This window comes from Elgaria multicarinata, chromosome 9 (genome assembly GCF_023053635.1).
Source record: "Elgaria multicarinata webbii isolate HBS135686 ecotype San Diego chromosome 9, rElgMul1.1.pri, whole genome shotgun sequence".
In the NCBI taxonomy this organism is placed as follows: Eukaryota; Metazoa; Chordata; class Lepidosauria; order Squamata; family Anguidae; genus Elgaria; species Elgaria multicarinata.
The window spans coordinates 1,786,162-1,805,408 of NC_086179.1; the positions used below are offsets into that span (position 1 = coordinate 1,786,162).

At 55.8% G+C, this 19,247-nt stretch overlaps 1 protein-coding gene across 1 annotated transcript in view; it reads right to left on the reverse strand.

Moving 5' to 3' along the window:
• SHANK3 (SH3 and multiple ankyrin repeat domains 3) overlaps nucleotides 1-15,904 on the reverse strand; it is a 391,738-nt gene extending 375,834 nt beyond the window's left edge. Inside the window, exons 1-2 of the mRNA XM_063134473.1 lie at nucleotides 15,854-15,904; nucleotides 15,278-15,508 (exon numbers count right to left, since the gene is read on the reverse strand). Of these exons, the coding sequence (XP_062990543.1) occupies nucleotides 15,278-15,508; nucleotides 15,854-15,904 (282 nt within the window). The remainder of the gene's footprint in view (nucleotides 1-15,277; nucleotides 15,509-15,853) is intronic.
• Nucleotides 15,905-19,247: the final 3,343 nt, after the last annotated feature.

The following is a 19,247-nucleotide window of genomic DNA, read 5'->3' on the forward strand; positions in this document are numbered from 1 at the left end:
GATCAAGGGTTTGGCCGTAGCAAAGTCGGCTCCTGCCAGACTCCAAGAATGCAGCCCAGATGTTTTCAGCCAGGAGCCATCCAGGGAAGGCAAGGGGAAGACAAAAATCTTGCTCAAATCATTTGTGCCTTTAAAGACAGCAAACCACAGGGGGGACGGGGACAGAGAACTGGTGACACAATCCATAGTCAATTCTGGGCACACCTTGGGGTCCCCAAGGCAGTGAAGTGCATCCCTTTTCAGAGCCTAGGGCATACAATAATGTCTTGCAGAAACAGACACAGATAACAGGGACATAGAATCATAGAATAGCAGAGTTGGAAGGGGCCTACAAGGCCATCGATGGCCTTAGGTTGATATACCTACTTAGGTTGATATACCAACTACACCCTTATCTGGACAGAGATAGCCTAGCTACAGTGATCCATGCTCTGATAAGATTCCAACCTCTCGCTTGGATTTCTGCAATGCGTTATACGTGGGGCTGCCTTTGAAAACAGTCCGGAAGCTTCAGCTGGTACAAAACAGGGCAGCCCGTTTACTAACAGGGACTGGCCGGCGAGATCACATCACGCCAGTCCTTTTACAACTTCATTGGCTGCCAGTCCAGGTCCAGGCCTGATTCAAAGTGCTGGTATTGACATTTAAAGCCCTAAACGGTTTGGGGCCAGGTTATTTGAAGGAACGCCTCCTCCCATACGTACCTGCCTGGACCTTACGATCATCTACAGGGGCCCTTCTCCGTGAGCCCCTGCCAACGGAAGTGAGGCAGGTGGCTACCAGGAGGAGGGCTTTCTCCGCTGTGGCACCCCAGCTGTGGAATGAGCTCCCCGGAGAGGTCCGCCTGGCGCCTACACTGTACTCCCTTCGTCGCCAGCTGAAGACTTTTTTATTCTCTCAGTATTTTAACACTTAATTTTAACTTAAATTTAAATTTTACTGTTTTAACTCTGTATTTTAATCTTAGATCAATTTTGCTGCATGGTTTTATCCTGGTTGTGCTTTTCATACTGTATTTTTTGTATTTGTGCTTTTAACCTGTTGGTGGTTTTATTATGCTTTTAATTTTTGTGAACCGCCCAGAGCGCTTCGGCTATTGGGCGGTATAAAAATGTAATAAATGAATAAATAATAATAAATAAATACATGGAGAGACTTGAATCCGAATAAGGAGGCCTCTGTGCGTACGTACAGGAACAGGAGGTGTGTATGTGGGGGGCTCAAATTCCCCCAGGCAAGACTTCAGACCACACCGGGGGGGGGGGAGGCGGGCATTAGGTGGAAAGCAGCAGCAGCAGCAGCGGCTTCTCCTCACGCCCTGGAAAGATCGCTCCTTCCAGCACCTGATTTTTTCCAGTTCAAGATTCCAGCAATCATGATTTTAAAGGGCACGCAGGAAAGGAGGCAGGAAACCGCGTCCTCCTTACCTTGGGATGCTCAAATGTTAATAGGAGACACATCAGCTGCAAAGCTTGAGAGAGGAGAGCCACCTGCTTGCTTCAGGCCACTATGAAATTAAAGATCTTAATCTGTGATCACTTGCTCTCCTCCTCCTCCCCCACCTCCCTTACTTGCACTTTCCAAACCCAATCTGGAGCGCTTCCCTTTCCGAATGGCCCTCATGGGTTACCCAGAGGAGGACTCTCACCACGGGCCTCTGGGATAGGAGGGACTCAAACAGACGGAGAAGCTTTACACAAGTCAGAGTTATATTGGTTATTCTATGCCAGCCTTTGCACTACAACGCCCATCATACGATATAGAACAGTAGAGTTGGACGGGTATCATTCCCCTCCCACGTCAAGATCCTCCTTTCTGTGACCACAGAGAAATCGTGCAGTTCTCAAACTGTGCTTTTCACTGGCTTCTGCCTTTAGTGCATCTTTCCCGTCCTCCGTTTCCTCTCCTCCAAAAATCCGTCCTTACTGGGTTTTTAGTTCACTGACTTGTGTCATGTAAACCACCCAGAAGGCCAGTCGGTGGGAACAGTGGCAGCAGGAGGCTGTGGGTGTTCTTGTGGTCGGTTTGCTGAGATAGCAAGAAACACACCGGGCCCAACGTGGTTTCTGTCCCTGCAGGAAAGGAGGTGGGTTTTGTGGCCAGGGCTGTGTGCTGAAAGTCTGGGGAACGAGGCGGAGGAAGTGGGGACGGCCAGGATCGCTCCCTTCACATGTCGGCTTATGTTGTGAGTGCAACCATTCGTCTCTTGTGAAAAGCTCTTGAGCACAAACACTGAATTGCCATGACTGAACTCCTTCGGCCCAACAATACAGGAGTCATAGAAACCTAGACTAGCAGAGTGGGAAGGGGCCTACAAGGCCGTCGAGTCCAGCCCCCTGCTCAGTGCAGGGATCCTCCTTAAAGCATCCCGGACAGATGGCTGCTGCCCACAACCTCCCTTGGTCATGGGTTCCATTGTCGTACTGCTCTAACAGTCATGAAGTTTTTCCTGATGTCCAGCCGGAATCTGGCTTCCTGTCACTTGAGCCCGTTATTCCGTGCCCTGCACTCTGGGAGGATCGAGAAGAGATCCTGGCCCTCCTCTGTGTGACGACCTTTCAAGTATTTGAAGAGTGCTATCGTGTCTCCCCTCCATCTTCTCTTCTCCAGGCTAAAATGCCCAGTTGTTTCAGTCTCTCTTCACAGGGCTTTGTTTCCAGACCCCTGATCATCCTCGTCGCCCTCCTCTGAATCCCCACTAGCTCATCTGCATCATCCCTGACCATTGGCTATACTGGCTGGGATTGATGGCAGTTGTAGTCCAACGCATCAGGAGGGCACCAGCGATGGGTAAAGCTGATCCAGGGAAGCTTGGCCTCCTCCTGTTTTCCCTAACCCGGTGCCACCCAGAGGCGTAGGACTACAACTCCTATTGACCATGCTGGCTGGGGATCATGGATTGCACCCCTGGACTGCCTCTCAGATGGGGTGCAGGGCAAGGTGTGCACCTCTCAACTCACAGTCTTGGACTAATTAAAGGAAAAGCTTCCAGGGACGTGTATAGGAAGAGACTAATAGGGTAAGATTATTCAGCTTCACAGCGTACAGAAGTTGCTTAGTGTTGCATTAAACGTTATTTTCTTTGCCAATTCTGTGGATGAATTATTGGGTTGTTAACTGACCATCCTAGTAGTTGGTCGTTTGCCTAGTTTTATTAACCATTTAGTGTTATACTGAATAAAACAGGCCAGTGTCTCTTACAAACTCCAAGGAAGTGGTGGTAGTGGAGGGTGTCCTCACCACCAACACCACCATTATCGTCATCAGTTCTCTGAAAAGGCTTGCACGAGACAGCTCCTCTGGGCCACCCGGCTCTGACTGGTCTCTACCGCAGGGGTGCCCCTCTGCCTCGTGGCCCTGCCACCCAAACGCTGGTTTCAATTTTGCACCCCAAAGTTCAGAGCTGTGTGTCACTCCAGCTTTTCCTTATTTTAACTCTACGATTGGACACTGTTGGCTGCTGAGAGAGACCCAAAGGCCGGTTGCAAAAGCAGCTGCAGAGAAGAGCAGCCAGCAGAGGGAAGGTTCCCGTCATCTTCCCTATGAAGAAGCCACTTTTAATTTAGGAAAAAAGGGGACCAAGAGGTGACACGGTGGACGTAGCAGGTGTTTGGGAATTAGGAACAGTGCGGAAAGGCGGCAGAGCCAGACTTCTCTCTCTGGGTTCCATTTCATTTTTTATTTTTTTTTACATTTCTGTTCCACCCTAAGCTCAACTTCCCTTGAGTGGTTTACAAAGAGAAACCGCTCGCAGGAGCCCTTTCACACATGAACAGGGCCTACGAGGAATGCGGACATAGGGAGCAGGGCACGTGGCACCGTGGCTGCAGAGAGCCTTCCCCCAATGACGTGCACACATTACGAGGGGAGGGGAGCACCTACGTGGCTGGGGGCGGGGAGCTGTCCTTGGAGTGGGACAGACACAAAATGGTCACAGTAACTACAACAACACTACCTCTGCTCCTCGCTCTCTCTGTCTCTCTCTCTCTCTCACACACACACACACACACTGAGGTAACAAGGAGAGGGTCAGACCCAAGATAAATTAGGAGGATTTCCCAACCAGTTTGCCAACAGAGTCCCAGCAAGGCAGGTGTGGTGTTTCCATCCTTGTGCATCTGCACAAAACTGAAAGAGGCCTCCAGCACCTTCCAGAGGAAGCACGGCCTCCTGTTCTCTGGGCCGCAGCTGCTGCAGCAGGAGCCACGCAGAGGAGACGCGGTGGCCACGGAGCTGTCTACGAGCACACTCCTTCCTGGAGAGCGCAGGTGAGAGGGAAGCGGCACGGCAGGGCGGACGAGGGCCAGCAGTGCCTCTGTGCTCTTCCCTTCTTGGGCCAAACAGCAACCCAGCGAGGCCAAGGAAAGGGAGGCAGGAGCCAGCAGGAAGCCTGGGTGGCCAGAGTACAGACCCCACTGAACTGGAATTGCGGGGTTGGAGAGGCAAGGTGGAGGCACTGGGAGGCCTGATCCTGCCAGTGGGGCAACAGAGCACCTGACCCACACACCCCTGACAGCCCGGATCAACCTCTAGGTGACGTGTTTAAACCTGGCTTCAAACCTGCTTCACTCTCTCTGTTCCCAACCGGAGACCCTGGAAACCATATTTCTGCAGCAAGGCTGAAGATCTCGAGGAAGGAATTCACACTACCATTCCCAGGTCCTTTGAGGACAGCCAGGAGAGTGGTGAGAAACCCATTTCAAGCCGGGTGAATTTTTGGCAAAAAGGGGGCCTTTGAGATGGGGGAAGGCGGGTTCTTGAGACCGGGGGTGGGGTGGGGGGATTCGCCTTTCCTACGATAAAAGAGCTTTGGGGCAAAGGTTTTCCTGATGCAGAAGCAAGTTGAGGAAGGTGACCGACCCTCCACCTGCTCCCCCATGAGCTAGATTCGTTCTGGCCCTGGCTGCCAGGTATCCGAGGAGAGACCAGAGACGCAGCATCTTCTAGTGCTGCTCTTGCAGTGAGGGGGTCCTTCTGAATGCTCCCAGGACCTAAAGCCCAATTCTTGCCTTTTGGGGGGGGGCTGCAGGAAACGCAGCCACGTAGAGGCGCCTTCCCAGCACCAGCAGCTGGTTTTCTCCAGCAACCTAAGCCAAGACTCCTCTTTAGCCAGGTCCTTCTCCTCATTGCTGATGGCATCTTTGGACCTGGTTTCCTACACGGCAGAGTCCAGCGAAGACCGTGGGCCCAGCAAAGCCAGCCCCCTCCACCTCCCAGCTACAGCGGGCTTCTTTCTTGCTCCAGGACTCCAGCCTTGCTGCGGAGGCGCTTTCCAGCCGTGGTTACTCTCACTCTCTCTTCTCGCAGTGTGGCCGGGCCAACTGGCTCACTGGAGCCACCTGCAGGGCTCAAACTGAACGTCCTCCCGGCCTTACAAGCACCTCCGGGCACGCTGCATCTTTTTAAAAGCCACACAGGGCTTGGGGCACATGACAACATGGAAAGGGGAGAGTGTTGACACATGATTAGCAGTCCCAACAGACTAAGCTGTCCTCAATTCCTTGTTCACCCAAGGACTGTGGCAACTGCCCTGGATTCCAGCTTCCTACAAAGTTCAGCTGCCATCAGGGTGGAGAGGAGGGCGCCTCTAAACCTCACGACTGCAGGCAAGGATTGGGAAACCAATCTGCACCTCGCGTGGCGCAGAGCAGTAAAGCAGCAGTTTCTGCAGCTGAAACTCTCCCCACGGCCTGAGTTCAATCCCAGCGGAAGCTGGTTTCAGGCAGCCGGCTCGGGTCGACTCAGCCTTCCATCCTCCCGAGGTCAGTAAAATGAGTACCCAGTTAGCTGGGGGAAAGGGAATCACGGCCGGGGAAGGCAACGGCAAACCACCCCATTATAAGTCCTGCCAAGAAAATGCCAGCAAAAGGTGGCGTCCCTCCAAGAGTCAGTAATGACTCGGTGCTTGCACGAGAGATGCCTTTCCTTTCCTGCACCTTCCAGGAGGCTTCTGTGCCCCAATCCAACCGCTGTGCACTGCCCCTGCTCCACAACTTCCTCCTCTCTCTTCGTCTGTACCTCCACAGTGCTTGACGAAATTAGTCCTGAAAATCTTTTGATTCCAATATCAGCAATTCCGCGGTGGACCATTGGAAAGCTGTGCGTTTCTCTACACGCCGCCCACAGTCCAGGCGCTGCCTTCTCGTGCCCTCCAGCCCCAGACTTCTCAGATTGCCACCTGATGCCTCCACGTGCCTGTGCCTTTGCTTACCCAGTTAAACTCACGAGTCGTTCCCTGCTGGAAATTTCTCCCATGATCAAGAGAAGCAGCTTGCTGTGTTTTCGCAAGGCAGCGGCAGCTGGGGGCACCAGGTCTCTCCCCAGGAGCCGCATTTCCTAGACCTCAAAGCAGATTTTCTGCTCTCATCTAAACTCTTTTAAAAGCCTTGCCTCCGACTGTAAGAACGGGAATGGCCGACCTGGCCGAGAGGCGCTGCTTCTCCCGCTTCTCGCCTGACGTAAGCCTGGGCACCGGCGGGTCCCCCGTCCCCTCGCCCTCACACCTTTCCTTCCACTTGTTCTTTCGCTATTCCTCATATCTTATTTATTTTGTTCTCAGATATCATTTGTAACTGCTAAGTTCATCCCACTCAAACCACCCGAGTGAATACATATTCATTTGCACTGGATTAGTCATGACTGTGATTTAATTTCAAGATTTGCTATGATGTTCACTCACATATTTGACACGAACACGCTGCGAACGGGAAGCAGAAGCTATGAACGAGGAACTAGCCCCACAGGATCAGGGCGAGTTTGAGCCCCCAAAAGCACTGGACCACGCTGCTCTCCCTCTAACTGGACCCCACCTCGGAAAGCCCCCCCCCCACTGGATTTGCTTGAACCATACCAGCCGTGCAATGCGCTCCTGCGCTTAGAATCCTAGAATCATAGAATAGCAGAGTTGGAAGGGGCCTCCAAGGCCATCGAGTCCAACCCCCTGCTCAATGCAAGAATCCACCCTAAAGCATCCCTGACAGAGGGTTGTCCAGCTGCCTCTTGAAGGCCTCTAGTGTGGGAGAGCCCACAACCTCCCTAGGGAACTGGTTCCATTGTCGTACTGCTCTAACAGCCAGGAAGTTTTTCCTGATGTCCAGCTGGAATCTGGCTTCCTTTAACTTCTCTGCCATGCTCCTGCTAGTGATTATCAGGGCTCCATCAGTAGAGTAAAATGAGCAAAATAAAGACAGACTCATCAAAACTGCAGCCTGGAAGGAAGACTGGTGTGGTGGTGGTGGTGGTGGTGTGTCTGGAAACCAGAGTCACGGATGCTCATTGTAAGGTTTACCCTGGCGTATGTCCTCACAGTGCCAACGTAGCACGAGAGCGAGTGGAGCAACACCAAAGCTCAGCAACGTCTTCAGCCCCTCCTTGTGGGTAAAACAGGCCTTAGGATCAGGCCAACAGGGCAGGAAAAAATGTATCCCAATCAATATCCTATTTGCAAGGAAATACAGGGTGAAAATGCCCCTGAGTTTGGTGCTATCCGAAGGGGAGATACTTCAACTCAGCCTGCCCTCAGAGGAAATGATAGAAGGAGCACTTGGTTCAGAAGTGAAGAGAGACCCCCGGGGCCTGCCCTCTTCCTGCCCTGTGCTCCGCCCTCTCTACACCCTGACCAGATCCCCTCGCTCAGCACCCTTCATTGAGTGACGGATTGACCGGGGTAATATCCAGCCTTTCCTCCAAGAAACCCAAAGGCTCAAGGAGCCGTAGCGCAGTGTGACAAAGCCCCTGCTCTGCATGCAGAAGGTGTGGGGTTCGATCCCTGGCTTCTCCAGGTAGGGCAAGGAAAGAATCCTGCCTGAAATTATGATTTTATTTATCTATTACACTTCTGTACCGCCCCAGAGCCGAAGCTCTCTGGGCGGTTTACGGAAGGTTAAGCCTGGAGAGACACACAGACTGCACCGGCCACGAGAGAAGCCGCTCAGCGTGCCCCAAGCAAGGATTGAGTGAAACAACACCAGGCCAAAGAGCCCAGCCCTGGAGGTGGCGGCCTGCCCCACATTTCCCTCCCTAACTGACTCCCGCTTCCTTCCAATCAGCCTGTTCAGACATGCCGGGGGGGGGGCAGGCGGCCGGGGGCAATCCCATGCACTGGCTGTGACTGGGTCATTCTGTCACTCTGGAGCAGAGCAGAAGAATCCTCGCCCTCAGAGGAGGCTGCCCGTTGCACCTCTGCGTGATTCCGGCCAGCAGTCATGCCTCTAACAACAACTCATGTAGAATCACAGGGAGGCTTCTCTTCCTCTGAAAGTGGGCAGAATTGACCTTTTGTGGGGTAAAAGGGAAGCCTGCTTCCTAGTGGAGGGAAGGGATTGTTTACATCAGGGCCATGGTGCTGGGGGTGGGGGTGGCGAAGGGGAGGTGGTTAACCCTTTCCCTCCACTCTGTTTCCATTAATAAAATCCCATCCCCCAAAGCTGCTACTTGCCCTTGGGGTAAAACTTACATGGGTGCCTCCGTGGGGGTGATTGTAATCAGGAAAACTGTGTTCCAGCCCCCGCTCCCAGGGCTGTGCTCCTGGTCCAGAATGGCAGACCACCCATGGCTGCTGGTAACACTTCAAAAAACTACGGGAGACCTTCCTTGTGGGTCCCACATGTCGTGTCCAGTTTGGCCACGAGTCTCAATGCGCCAGCAGCATCCCTCCTCCACGACTGCTCCTCTCCGCAACTCATCTGCTAGAAACCTTCGTGGCAAGGCCTAGAACCCTCTTATGCGCTGTGTGGGCCCGGGCACCCCCGTGCTCTCCACGCGCCCCCAAGCCTCAGGAGCGAGAGAGGCATCGCTGGCCAGGCCCTGGGCGGCATTCACGCTCCCCTCGTGCTGCTAGGCAGCCTGCTCCTCTTTGTCTTCATTTCTGCCTTGCCGCTTTCCAGGATCCTTCAGCGTGACCTACATTCAGTGTTCCTAGACGGATGCGCTCCGTGCGCTACTCGGCTCTTATCAGGATGCCGGGAATGGCTCCGGAGTAGCCAGAGAGGGGAGTGGGCAGCACTGGCACTCAAGCCGGCTTGTCGAGAGGAGCCCGGCGTGCGCAAACGGCCACGAGGCTGCCGAGTCTCTGTGGCCGGCCACAGTGCGCGCAGCACAACTGCTTACGCGGGCCAGAGACACGAGCTGCGCACCGCATGAGTTAATCCAGAGTAGCTACCACCGCCTGGTTTCATTCTTACAATCCCCAACACAGAGAAGCGTCAGAACTTCACCTCCATGAGTGTTTAAAACATGCAAGCCCCAGAATTATACGGCAATCCGCAGACAGGCTTGGACTAGCTTTCGAAGGTCCTTCTAGCCTCACATTCCGCTTCCAACAGCGGCCAGCCAGGTACCTGAGATAAGCCCACAAGCAGGATGCAAAGATGGCCGCTGTCTCCTGCCCGTTTGACCCTCGCACCTGGTACTCCAGTGCCCTGCCTCTGACCTCGGAGCGCTCATTGCTCCCATGGCTGCCTACTCAGCAACGCCCTGCTACACAGGGGCCCCCTGCCCAACCGTGCCAGGGGTGGGCAAAAGTCGGGCTTCTCGGAGGCACTTTGCTTCTTTCTAGAACCTCAAGAATCACCGGCCGGATTCAGATGGACAGGAGTGACTCAGGGGCAGTCCCACACCGGGCAGAATTAAGCAGCCTCTGAGCACATGGCTGAGGCAAAGGCGTTGCTTTCAGTGCCAGCGCTGAACTCAGAGTCCTTTCAGACAAAATCTACTCCTGGTTCCCCAGTCCTCATTTCAGAAGGCGGGTGGGGTGGGGGGAGTGGAAGCCATTTAGTTGTTGCTGCTGTTACGCAATTAAGAGTCAAGAAATGCTTGCAGATCTACCACAAGCCACCACCACCCCAACCAATCTAGGCAACCCGTTTTTCCATGCATTGCAAGCAGAGAGCCAGGGCATTGGGGAGACACAGGGCAAATCACTCGGGAGCAATGGCACACACAAGCCGCACCACCAGGGAACGCGGGGAAATGCCCAGGGTTGTTGGCCCATCTGACCAGAGCATAGAATCATAGAATCCTAGAATAGCAGAGTTGGAAGGGGCCCACAAGGCCATCGAGTCCAACCCCCTGCTCAATGCAGGAATCCACCCTAAAGCATCCCCGACAGATGCTTGTCCAGCTGCCTCTTGAAGGCCACTAGTGAGGGAGAGCCCACAACCTCCCTAGGCAACTGATTCCATTGTCGTACTGCTCTAACAGTCAGGAAGTTTTTCCTGATGTCCAGCTGGAATCTGGCTTCCTTTAACTTGAGCCCGTTATTCCGTGTCCTGCAGATGAGAGAATTCTCCCCCTACCCCAAACATAGCAAGACCCTTCTGCTCTGTCCTCCTCCTCCGTGCCGTCCCACTACCTGTCGCCAGCACAGAAACCTGTGCGGTCCCAAATGTCCCGCGGCCCCCTCCACCAGCACCCCAACAAAGCCAGGTGCTCTCCGAGCCTGTGGTGTGAGCTGTGCAAAGAGGGTCTACTCAGAGTGCAGCCCACAGAACTCTCTCCCCTTCCCTGGCCTTGCTCCACAGGTGGAACATCTGGCAGGGCATCCTGTTCCCCTCCCCTCCGGCTGGTGGATTCCCAGGATGGCATCCGGTTGGCCACTGTAGGAAAAAGGATGCAGGCACATGAGTGCAGACTGATGCAGCTGCAGGGCGTGTGTCTGGGGGGAGGGTTCTCCCGATCTCTGCACGTCCTGCTCTGCACTGCCCTCAGATTCCCACCCCTGGGGGAAGAGCAGCAGAAAAGAGCAGCGTAGCAGGCAGGGCGTCTAACACGGAGGTATGAGAATACACACACACACAGCACCTCACTGAGCAAGCAGGAAGGATCCCAACGCTGGAACAGGAAACCCTAATTCCCTCTGGGTTTGGATATCTGCTCAGCAAATCACCCCGGAACCCTCCTGCCTCCACATCTGTGGTGGCCCCAAGAAGACGCAAAGCCTCAGATATTTGTACAAACACATTTACAAACGTGTACATGCAAAAGGCAACCAGTCTTCGGCAATAGGTAACTACTAAGCGGAGCGGTTCAGGGCCTCGTACGTCCACAGGCATTGACCTAGGGCGCCGTCTGCTCACTAACAGGAAGGGTGAGCTGCCCAGTGGGAAGGAAATTCCACTCTGCACACCCTCAGAGGCACTCTCCTCTATTATTACCCCACATATTACATCCCATGGTCTTGAAGTCATGTTAATGAGCTGGCTGAAGCTGACACTGCAGGAGGAGGCCGAGGCCAGCCCAGGCCCACGAGGCTCGGCAGAGAGTGCCCCGTTCCTACGGCCGCATCTCTTGACACTTCCTGTATCCACCTCCACCTCCCCATCCATGCGCTGTCCTTGCTGGCTGACTTACGCTGAGCAGCAGCCAATGAGTTTAGTTCCGGGGGGAGGCCGGGGTGGGTGGGGGGGAGGAACCCAACGGTTCAGTTTTCCATGCAGCAAAAGACCCAGTAGGAGCCAATAACAGTTTTCTCAAAATGCCCCTTTGCCTCCCAACCCCAGTGTGATGCATCTGCGCGCACACACCCACACACCCCTCATTTCACCATCCCCACCAACTCGCCCCCCTCCCAAAGTGGAGCACTCTGCTCCAGAGTCTCACATGCCCCTATCTGCCTTCCAAAATCCCCTCCCGTGCCAAAACCAACACACACACCCCACAGCCAAACGTCCCCGTCTTCTCCTCCACTTGTTACAAGTGTGCAAACACGCACACGCACCCTTCCTCCAGAGCTGCAAAGGCAGCGAAATGGCAAATCCCACACTTTGCTCCAGTGTTCTCTGCTCCGCCACTCTCTTCCTCTCACCACACGCCTCAGGAGAAGAAAGGCAGAAGAGAAACACGGTCAAATACAGACAAATAAATATAATGGAAGGAGAGGCAGGAGCAAAGCCACTGGGAAGTCGGGCCCCAGGGCCCTGAGGCGGCCATTTTCGTTCCCTACGCCTGAAGAGTGTTTCAGAATTCGGGGGATGCGCTGGGCTGGAGCAAAGACCCCCTCATGGGGGGGCTGCATGAGATCTCTGAGATCTCTCTCTCTCTCTTCTACACTTGCCCAGTGTAGGCATTTCATAGATCCGCCTTCTCATCATTGCCACAATCCCTGCTTCTCCAACAGACACCTGCCCAGTTCCAGCACCTCCCTCTGCCTCTGATCACCCACAGCGATGTCTTCCCGATGAAAGTGAGCATAAGGGCAGCATGTCCTGGCCAACCTTGCAGGGTTGTGGGATAATGTAAGCAAAGCACTTTAGACACTAGGCACACAGTACATAAATGCTCAGGATTACTATCATTATTTATGGATACACTTATGGCACCTCCTCCCCTGTCTTCCCCTCTTGACGTAAAGAGAGAAAGAGAAAATAAGAACACCAGAAGAGACCTGAGGCTGGATCAGACCCAGGGTCTGTCTAGTCCAGCACTCTGTTCACACAGGGGCCAACCAGCCATCGGCCAGGGACCAACAAGGGAGGGCACGGTGCAACAGCAGCCTCCCACCCATGTTCCCCAGCAACTGGAGCACACAGGCTTACTGCCTCGAATACTGGAGATAGCACACAACCATCAGGGCTAGTAGCCATGGACAGCCTTCGCCTCCAGGAAATGTTTCCACCTGTGCCACGTTCCTGGGGCTTTCAAGTCGCTGTCATTTAAAAGCCATCCTCATCCAATAAGCCCAGCAAAGCATGCCCTAGGCAAAAAAGACCCCTCACTCCCTTTGAGTCTGAGCCCTGGCCACCTAGTGCCAGCCCAAGCAGAAGAGACCAGAACCATGTTCCCAAATGACACTCAAGCTGAGGCTTTGGTGAGCCTCCTGTGGAAAGGAATCACCACAGCACCAGAGCAGTGGCCAAGAATCCTTTGCAAGAATCTCAGCCTGCACCGGTTCATCCCCCCAGGCGCACCGGCCTTTCTTCCTCCTCCTGTCCAGAGGGAAACAGACGAGCCACTCCAAACTGGCACCCTGACATAATCTCTCCTTCCTTATAGGCACGCCGCCTCCCCCTATAAAACGTGCAAAAGAACATAAAAAGAGCCCTGCTGGATCAGACCAAGGGACCCCCTAGTCCAGCACTCGGTTCACACAGTGGCCGACCAGCTGTCGACCAGGGACCCACAAACAGGAGTGCAACAGCACCCTCCCACCCCTGTTCCCTATAAGCCTTTATATAGGCTTCCTGCCTCTGCGACTGGAGAGGGCACATTCATTCCACTTCCTAGCAGGGGCAATTGTCGAGCTGTGGGGCCAAGCCCTGGATTGGGGACAGGGCTGAGTCAAGGTGGCCAGGGGCTTGCAGGTACGGTGGGGAGGGGGCCGGGCAGCTGCAGAAAGCACTTTGCTGGACAAGAGGGTATCAAGGAGGGGCTGGCTGAGGAAAGTTGGACTCAATGGCCTTGTAGGCCCCTTCCAACTCCACTATTCTACGATTCTAGGATTCTATGAAAGGGAAACTGTTTGCAAGAGCATCGTGGAAGGCGATCCTTCTGCGCCCCCCTCCCCCAAAGAGCCCCACTCTTGCATCAGGTGGTGCACTGAGCCAGCCCCCCCCCCCCCCACACACACACATGCACAGTCCTGCATCCTACAGCTCCATTAGCCAGGCCGCCTCTGCCAGGTGAGTTCTATGAAAGCCCGCCTGATGGGTTTCTGCTGTTGCTGTCATATTTCAACGTGGTCAGAACAACACTATAGGCAAGCCAAGCAAGGGGGCGAGAGGGAGGGAGGCATGGGGTGGGATCTCCTCTCTGGGAAAAGCCAGAATAAAGCCCAGCAGCCCCCACCCATCCCCCAATTTGTGTACAGAATCAAGACCCAACACACACAAACACACCCACCCCTGCGCCCGCCGTACCAAGCGGTGCCCCCCTCCAGCACCACCGGTGCAGCCATCCCTGCTCACCCCCACCCCCGGGGCTCTTCTGCAAGACCTCTGCGCTGCCCACTCCTCTGGTGCAGTGAGGATTTCAGCCCCAGGAAGCAGCTGAGGACAGAGCAGAGACCGTTTCCCCCCCCCTGCCCTGGGGAGGCCTGGACTGGCCACCCCCTCCCACAGCATCCAGGCAGGGAGAGGGAGGCCAAGTGTCCTAGGCAGGGAGGCTCAGCCTCTGCTGTGGGAACCTGTAGAGCCCCCCCACCCCCACCCCCACCGGGGCTCAAAGTTCACTAGAAGATGAGGAGAGACTCTCCGCAGCCCTGCAGACCCACCAGTGGGTCCCCCCATATGCTTGCTAGCATGTGGATCAGGTACACTCCAGTAGCCCCTCAAAACCCGACAGAAAGTATTGCTATGGCCAGGACACCCCAGAACCCCACGCGGGGGGGGGGGGGGGCTCCCAAAGCTCCACGGAAGACTCTCCGAGACCCATAGAAGAGACATCCCGGAGGTTCACAGAAGACACAGACACCTTCTTAGAATCTCAGCCCCACAGAAAGCATACCCCGTGCCACTGTGGAAGCCCAGGACAGGACGACACAACAACCCACGAACCGTCCCGTTTCCCAGCACACGACGCAGCTCAGAGCCCCGCTGCATGCGGGGCGCTCACAGAACGAGCTCTCCCTCCTCCGATACACAGGACAGGCACGCCGGAGCGCCTCCGGATGCTCCGGAAAGCCCCAAGAGCTCCCACCCCAGCAAGCAGGGGCGCACCAGGCCTGTACACGGAGACCCTACGGACCCCCTTGGGGAAGTCTGGTTGGGGCGTCCCACGGCCCAGCCAGAGTCCTGCTCCGTGTCTCCGCTGCACCTCGGGCTAGGGGGAAGCGGCTGGGCACCCGGGGAGCACGGGGCAGCAGGGGCCCCCTTGGCGTGGGGGGGGGGTGGATCCTGCTTGGACTGGCACAGGACCTTCCACGGTCTGGGTGGTGGGGGCCCTTGCCCCCGCTGTGGGCCACCATCCCGCCTGGCAAAGGGCTGCTCCGCTGGGCTGAGGGTGTCCCCCACCCCACCCCACCCCACCCCACCGCGCCAGAGGAGCAGGGAAATCCCAGTGGTGCTGCTCCCTCCCCCCCCCCCCCCGGAGACTGCAGTTGCCGTAAAAGTTTCGCCAGCCATTCCACAGGCAGGCGGGCAGGCGGCTGGCCTCGCCTCGCCTCCCCCCCCCCCGGCCCGGGCACTTGCGCCCACCTGCTCCGGCGCCCACGGGGGTCCCGCTGGGGCAAGGCCGTCCCTGCCGCCCGCCCGCCCGCCCGCCGGCAGCAGCGCCCCGGGCCCCCAGCGGCCAAGCCGGCCCCGCCCGGCCGCCCTCCCGCCCTCCCGCCCGCTCGCTCGCTCACCGTTTGCTGGAGGTCTGGGATTCCGATGCGCACGACCAGGGCATTGGGCGCGGGCTCGTCCATCCGCCCGGGCGGTGAGGCCAGCTTGTCGGTGCGGGGGCCGGGGCCGGCGGCGGCGGCGGGGGGCTTGATGGTATCATACAGCGTCTCCTCCTTGAGGCTGCCTTCCGCGCTCTCCCCGGGGTCGCCGTTGACCACGCACGGCGGCGGCTCGAGCTGCTGCTGCTGGAGCTGGAGCTGGAGCTGCTGCTGGGGCTGAGGCGGCGGCGGCGACTGCTGCTGCTGCTCTTCCTCCTCCTCCTCCTCCTCCTCCTGCTCCTGCTCCTGCTCTGGCGGCGGCTGCTGCTGCTGCTGCTGCTGCTGCCGCCGCCGCTGCCGCCGCTGCTCTTCCGTCTTCTCCAGCTCCTGCTGCTGCTGCTGCTCCGGACTCTCATGCCTGCTGCTCGTTGGACTGCGCGGCATGCTCTGCGCGCCAGAGGAGAGGGCGGCGGGCGGGCGGGCGGGCGCGAGGGCGGGCGGGCGAGGGCAGGAGCGCAGCAGGGCGGGGGCCGGGCAGCTACAGGCGGCGCATCACACCCCTGGGGCCAAGCGCGCCACGCACCCAGCCCGGGGGCCGAAGCGGGGCATCACAAGCGGGCGGGGGGCGGGGGCGGGGGCGAGGGGAGGGGGGCAAAGAGGCCCAGCAGCCCCGGCGGGCGGGGAGGGGAGGGGAGGGGAGGGGGAGCGAGGGCCGGGCACAGTAGAGCAGGCGGCGGAGGGCAGAGAGGGGGCCACGTGTGCGCACACGTTCCGGAGCAGAGGCGACACCCACGTGGGGAGGGGGGCAACAGCGGTATACCCGGCATTGGAGAAAAGGAGAAGAAATCGGGGAGGGGGGGAGAGAGAGAGAGAGAGAGAGGCAAATTAACATCCTGCCAAAGCGGTCCGTTCAGCAGCCAAATCCCGCAAGCTGCCCAACCCGGCCCTGAGGGCTGCCCAGTGCAGCAACCGGACTGCACCTGGCCCCGTCCACAACAAACTATGGCGAGTGCAAGAGCTCAGTTGAGTATATGCAGAGTGCTTCAAATGAGCAGGCAGGAATCAACCCCAGCTAACCCCAGCACAAGAATACTTTTAGAGACCTTTGAAATCAAGAGGCAGACAACTTCCAAGCAGGCCTGATCCCAACCCTCTTTTGAAAAACCCTTCCTTCCTTTGCCAACAATGTAAGTAAAGGGGTGCCTGCATTCCCATTTCCCTGCAGACTATATCGTAGGGCTATCTAGTGTATAGGTACAAATATTCAAACACTGAGTCCCTATTTTGGGGGGCTATTTAGCATGAGTTACAGGGCCTCTTCACAAATTATGGTGTTTTTGAAGTGCGCACTGAAAAACGGGACGAATATACGAAGAGCCCTGATGCTGGATCAGACCACGGGTCCATCCAGTCTAAAATTCTGTTCACACAGGGGTCAACCAGCTGCCCTTGGGAAACCCACAAGCAGGACCCTCCTGCCCATGTTCCCCAGCAACTGGTGTGCATAGATAGGCACATGCCTCTGATATTGGAGGTAGCGCGTAGCTATCAAGACTTGTAGCCTTTGATAGCCTTGTCTTCCAGGAATTTGTCCAATTTGTCACTGGGGTTCCTCATGCTCAGAGAGTAAAGTGTGAACGGGACAAACAAGTGTTGGGAAACAAGGGCATCATAGAGGCGCACTTCCCAGAGAGCCAGAATAGGCTGACGCTCCCTGGTGAGCATTCATTTGGGGACAACCCCAGGTTTGCTGCCTGTGTCATGTGTGAAACGGTCCAATGATCAGAGAATAGATGGTCGTGAAAACACCTGGATTTTCAATAGCTGGCAGATAAGGACATTGTTTCTGGCAGCTTGTTTTCCTGTGGATGCCACACTCCTGCTCGCATCCATTTCCGCTAACGGTTGACCATAGGGTGGTACTCATTGCCAGCTCCGGTTTCTGAGGGCCCTTGGGCAAGACCCCGCTCCTCAGCAAGTCCATCTTCAGCAATGAGCTGCTCTCGCTCCTCTTCCTCCGTCTCGTCATTGCTTCCACTTGCTTGCTTGGCAGGCAGAGTGTCAGTAAGCAAAGAGGCCTTGGCGTCTCCTCCTCCTCCTCCTCCTTCTTACTCCCACCATTGTCTGGGCCAGAGCAAGAGGCAAGTGAAGAAGCAAGGTGCAGAGGGAAAGAGCAGGAGGAACTCCAGGGGGCTCATGCCAGTGGGCCCCTCCTGGGGCGTGGGCCCTCGGCCAGTGCCCCACCATGCCTGCCCTTGTGGTACTGAATAATAATAATAATCAGCAGCAGCAGTGCTTAAAGAGTTAATGGCAATGCTGGATGAACTTGGGGCTAGAGGAGCTTTGGGGGCAGGAAAGGTTGGGTGGAAAGTTGGGCCAAAGGAAAGAAGAATGACTCACAAAGAGCTCTGTTTGCTACAGCCTGTCCTCAGCCCAGGAGGACATCAAGGAACACTCTGGCCTGGCAGGTAATCCAGGAGAGCCGGCAAAAATATCCCCAGAAGAAAGACTAAGAGCAAGAACAGAGAAAACAGCTGTGCTGCAGTTGGCAATGGGGGGGGGCAGCCCACGTGCAGAAGCAACCCGAACTTGGAGCAACACGCTATTCGGAGGCGCCAGAGAACAGTCTCAGCCGAGGACATTTTGAAGAGTCCCCTCCCCACACCCAAGCAGACATTTTCAAAACTTCTTGCCGCACCACCCAGACACCAATTCCTGCCTTCATCTGTCCTCTCTGCCTCCTTGGAAATGCCTAAAATGGTTTAGGATCCCTTGCAATGTCATAGAAGCATTGAGCAGGGGGTTGGACTCGATGGCCTTTTAGGCCCCTTCCAATTCTATGATTCTATGATTCATGCAGGGGAACTTATAATGGAGATTTTCTGCAGCTCAGATTTAGTAAAGCTTATCTGAGTCAACTTACAAGTAACCTGAGATTTTGCAAGCTCAGAGAGGACTGAACTAGTAGGCAAAGAGCCAACGGGGGTCTTGCCCTAGCAGTGTCTTTCTGAGTGGGACTCCTAACACTTGCAGTGGGGTGGACAGCAAAAGTAAGAATTGTTGGGAGGGACACGGCAGCCTCAAGGTTTTGCCTTCTTGAGCCAGCTTCTGCTGCTGTAGCTTCCAGCCTTGGGATGCGAGATGCTTGGTTTGGGGAGTAGGGAGGCATCTAAACTAGGTCATTTGTGTGCCATCCTGAAGGCCTTTCACTCCAGGCACATCCCAAGGGGAAATGAGCATATTCTGTGCTCCTGGGGATCTCGTCCAAGCCTCAAGGGCACATTCACAAGCTGCCTTTCTAGGCGTGCCCTGGATCTGCAACCCTCAATTGTGAGTACCATTTCTATATTCCACTTCTAGACCTGGGCAATATAAGAACACAAGAAGAGCCCTGCTGGATCAGATCAGGGGTCCATCTAGTCCTGCGCTCTGTTCACACTGTGGACAAACAGGAATCCACAAGGAACAGCACCCTCCCACCCATGTTCCCCAGCAACTGGTGCGCACAGGCTTACTGCCCCAAATGCTGGAGGGAGCACACAACCATCAGGGCTAGTAGCCCTTGATAGCCTTTGCCTCCAGGCATTTATCCAGCCCCCTTTTAAAGCCATCCAAATTGGTGGCCATCACTACATCTTGTGGTAGTGAGTTCCATAATTTAACTATGGGAGCCCCTAGATGGGGCCCTAGAATGTTCAAAGCTCTTCCTGTAAATGATCTGGTTGTAATCCTTAAAAGAACAACCACCCTGCAAAGAGGGGCACTGTCATGCCCATTTTGCAGATGGAAGACTGAGGCTTGCCTGAGCCCACCTAGCAAGTTCATGGCAGAGGCAACATCCAGCCCTGGGGCTTCACAGCTTAGCCTTGGAGTCCCTATGCTACATTAGCACCCGGGGCCTGCTGTCCCAGTCGCTGGGATTGTTAAGCCATCTGCATACTGCAAAGGGCTG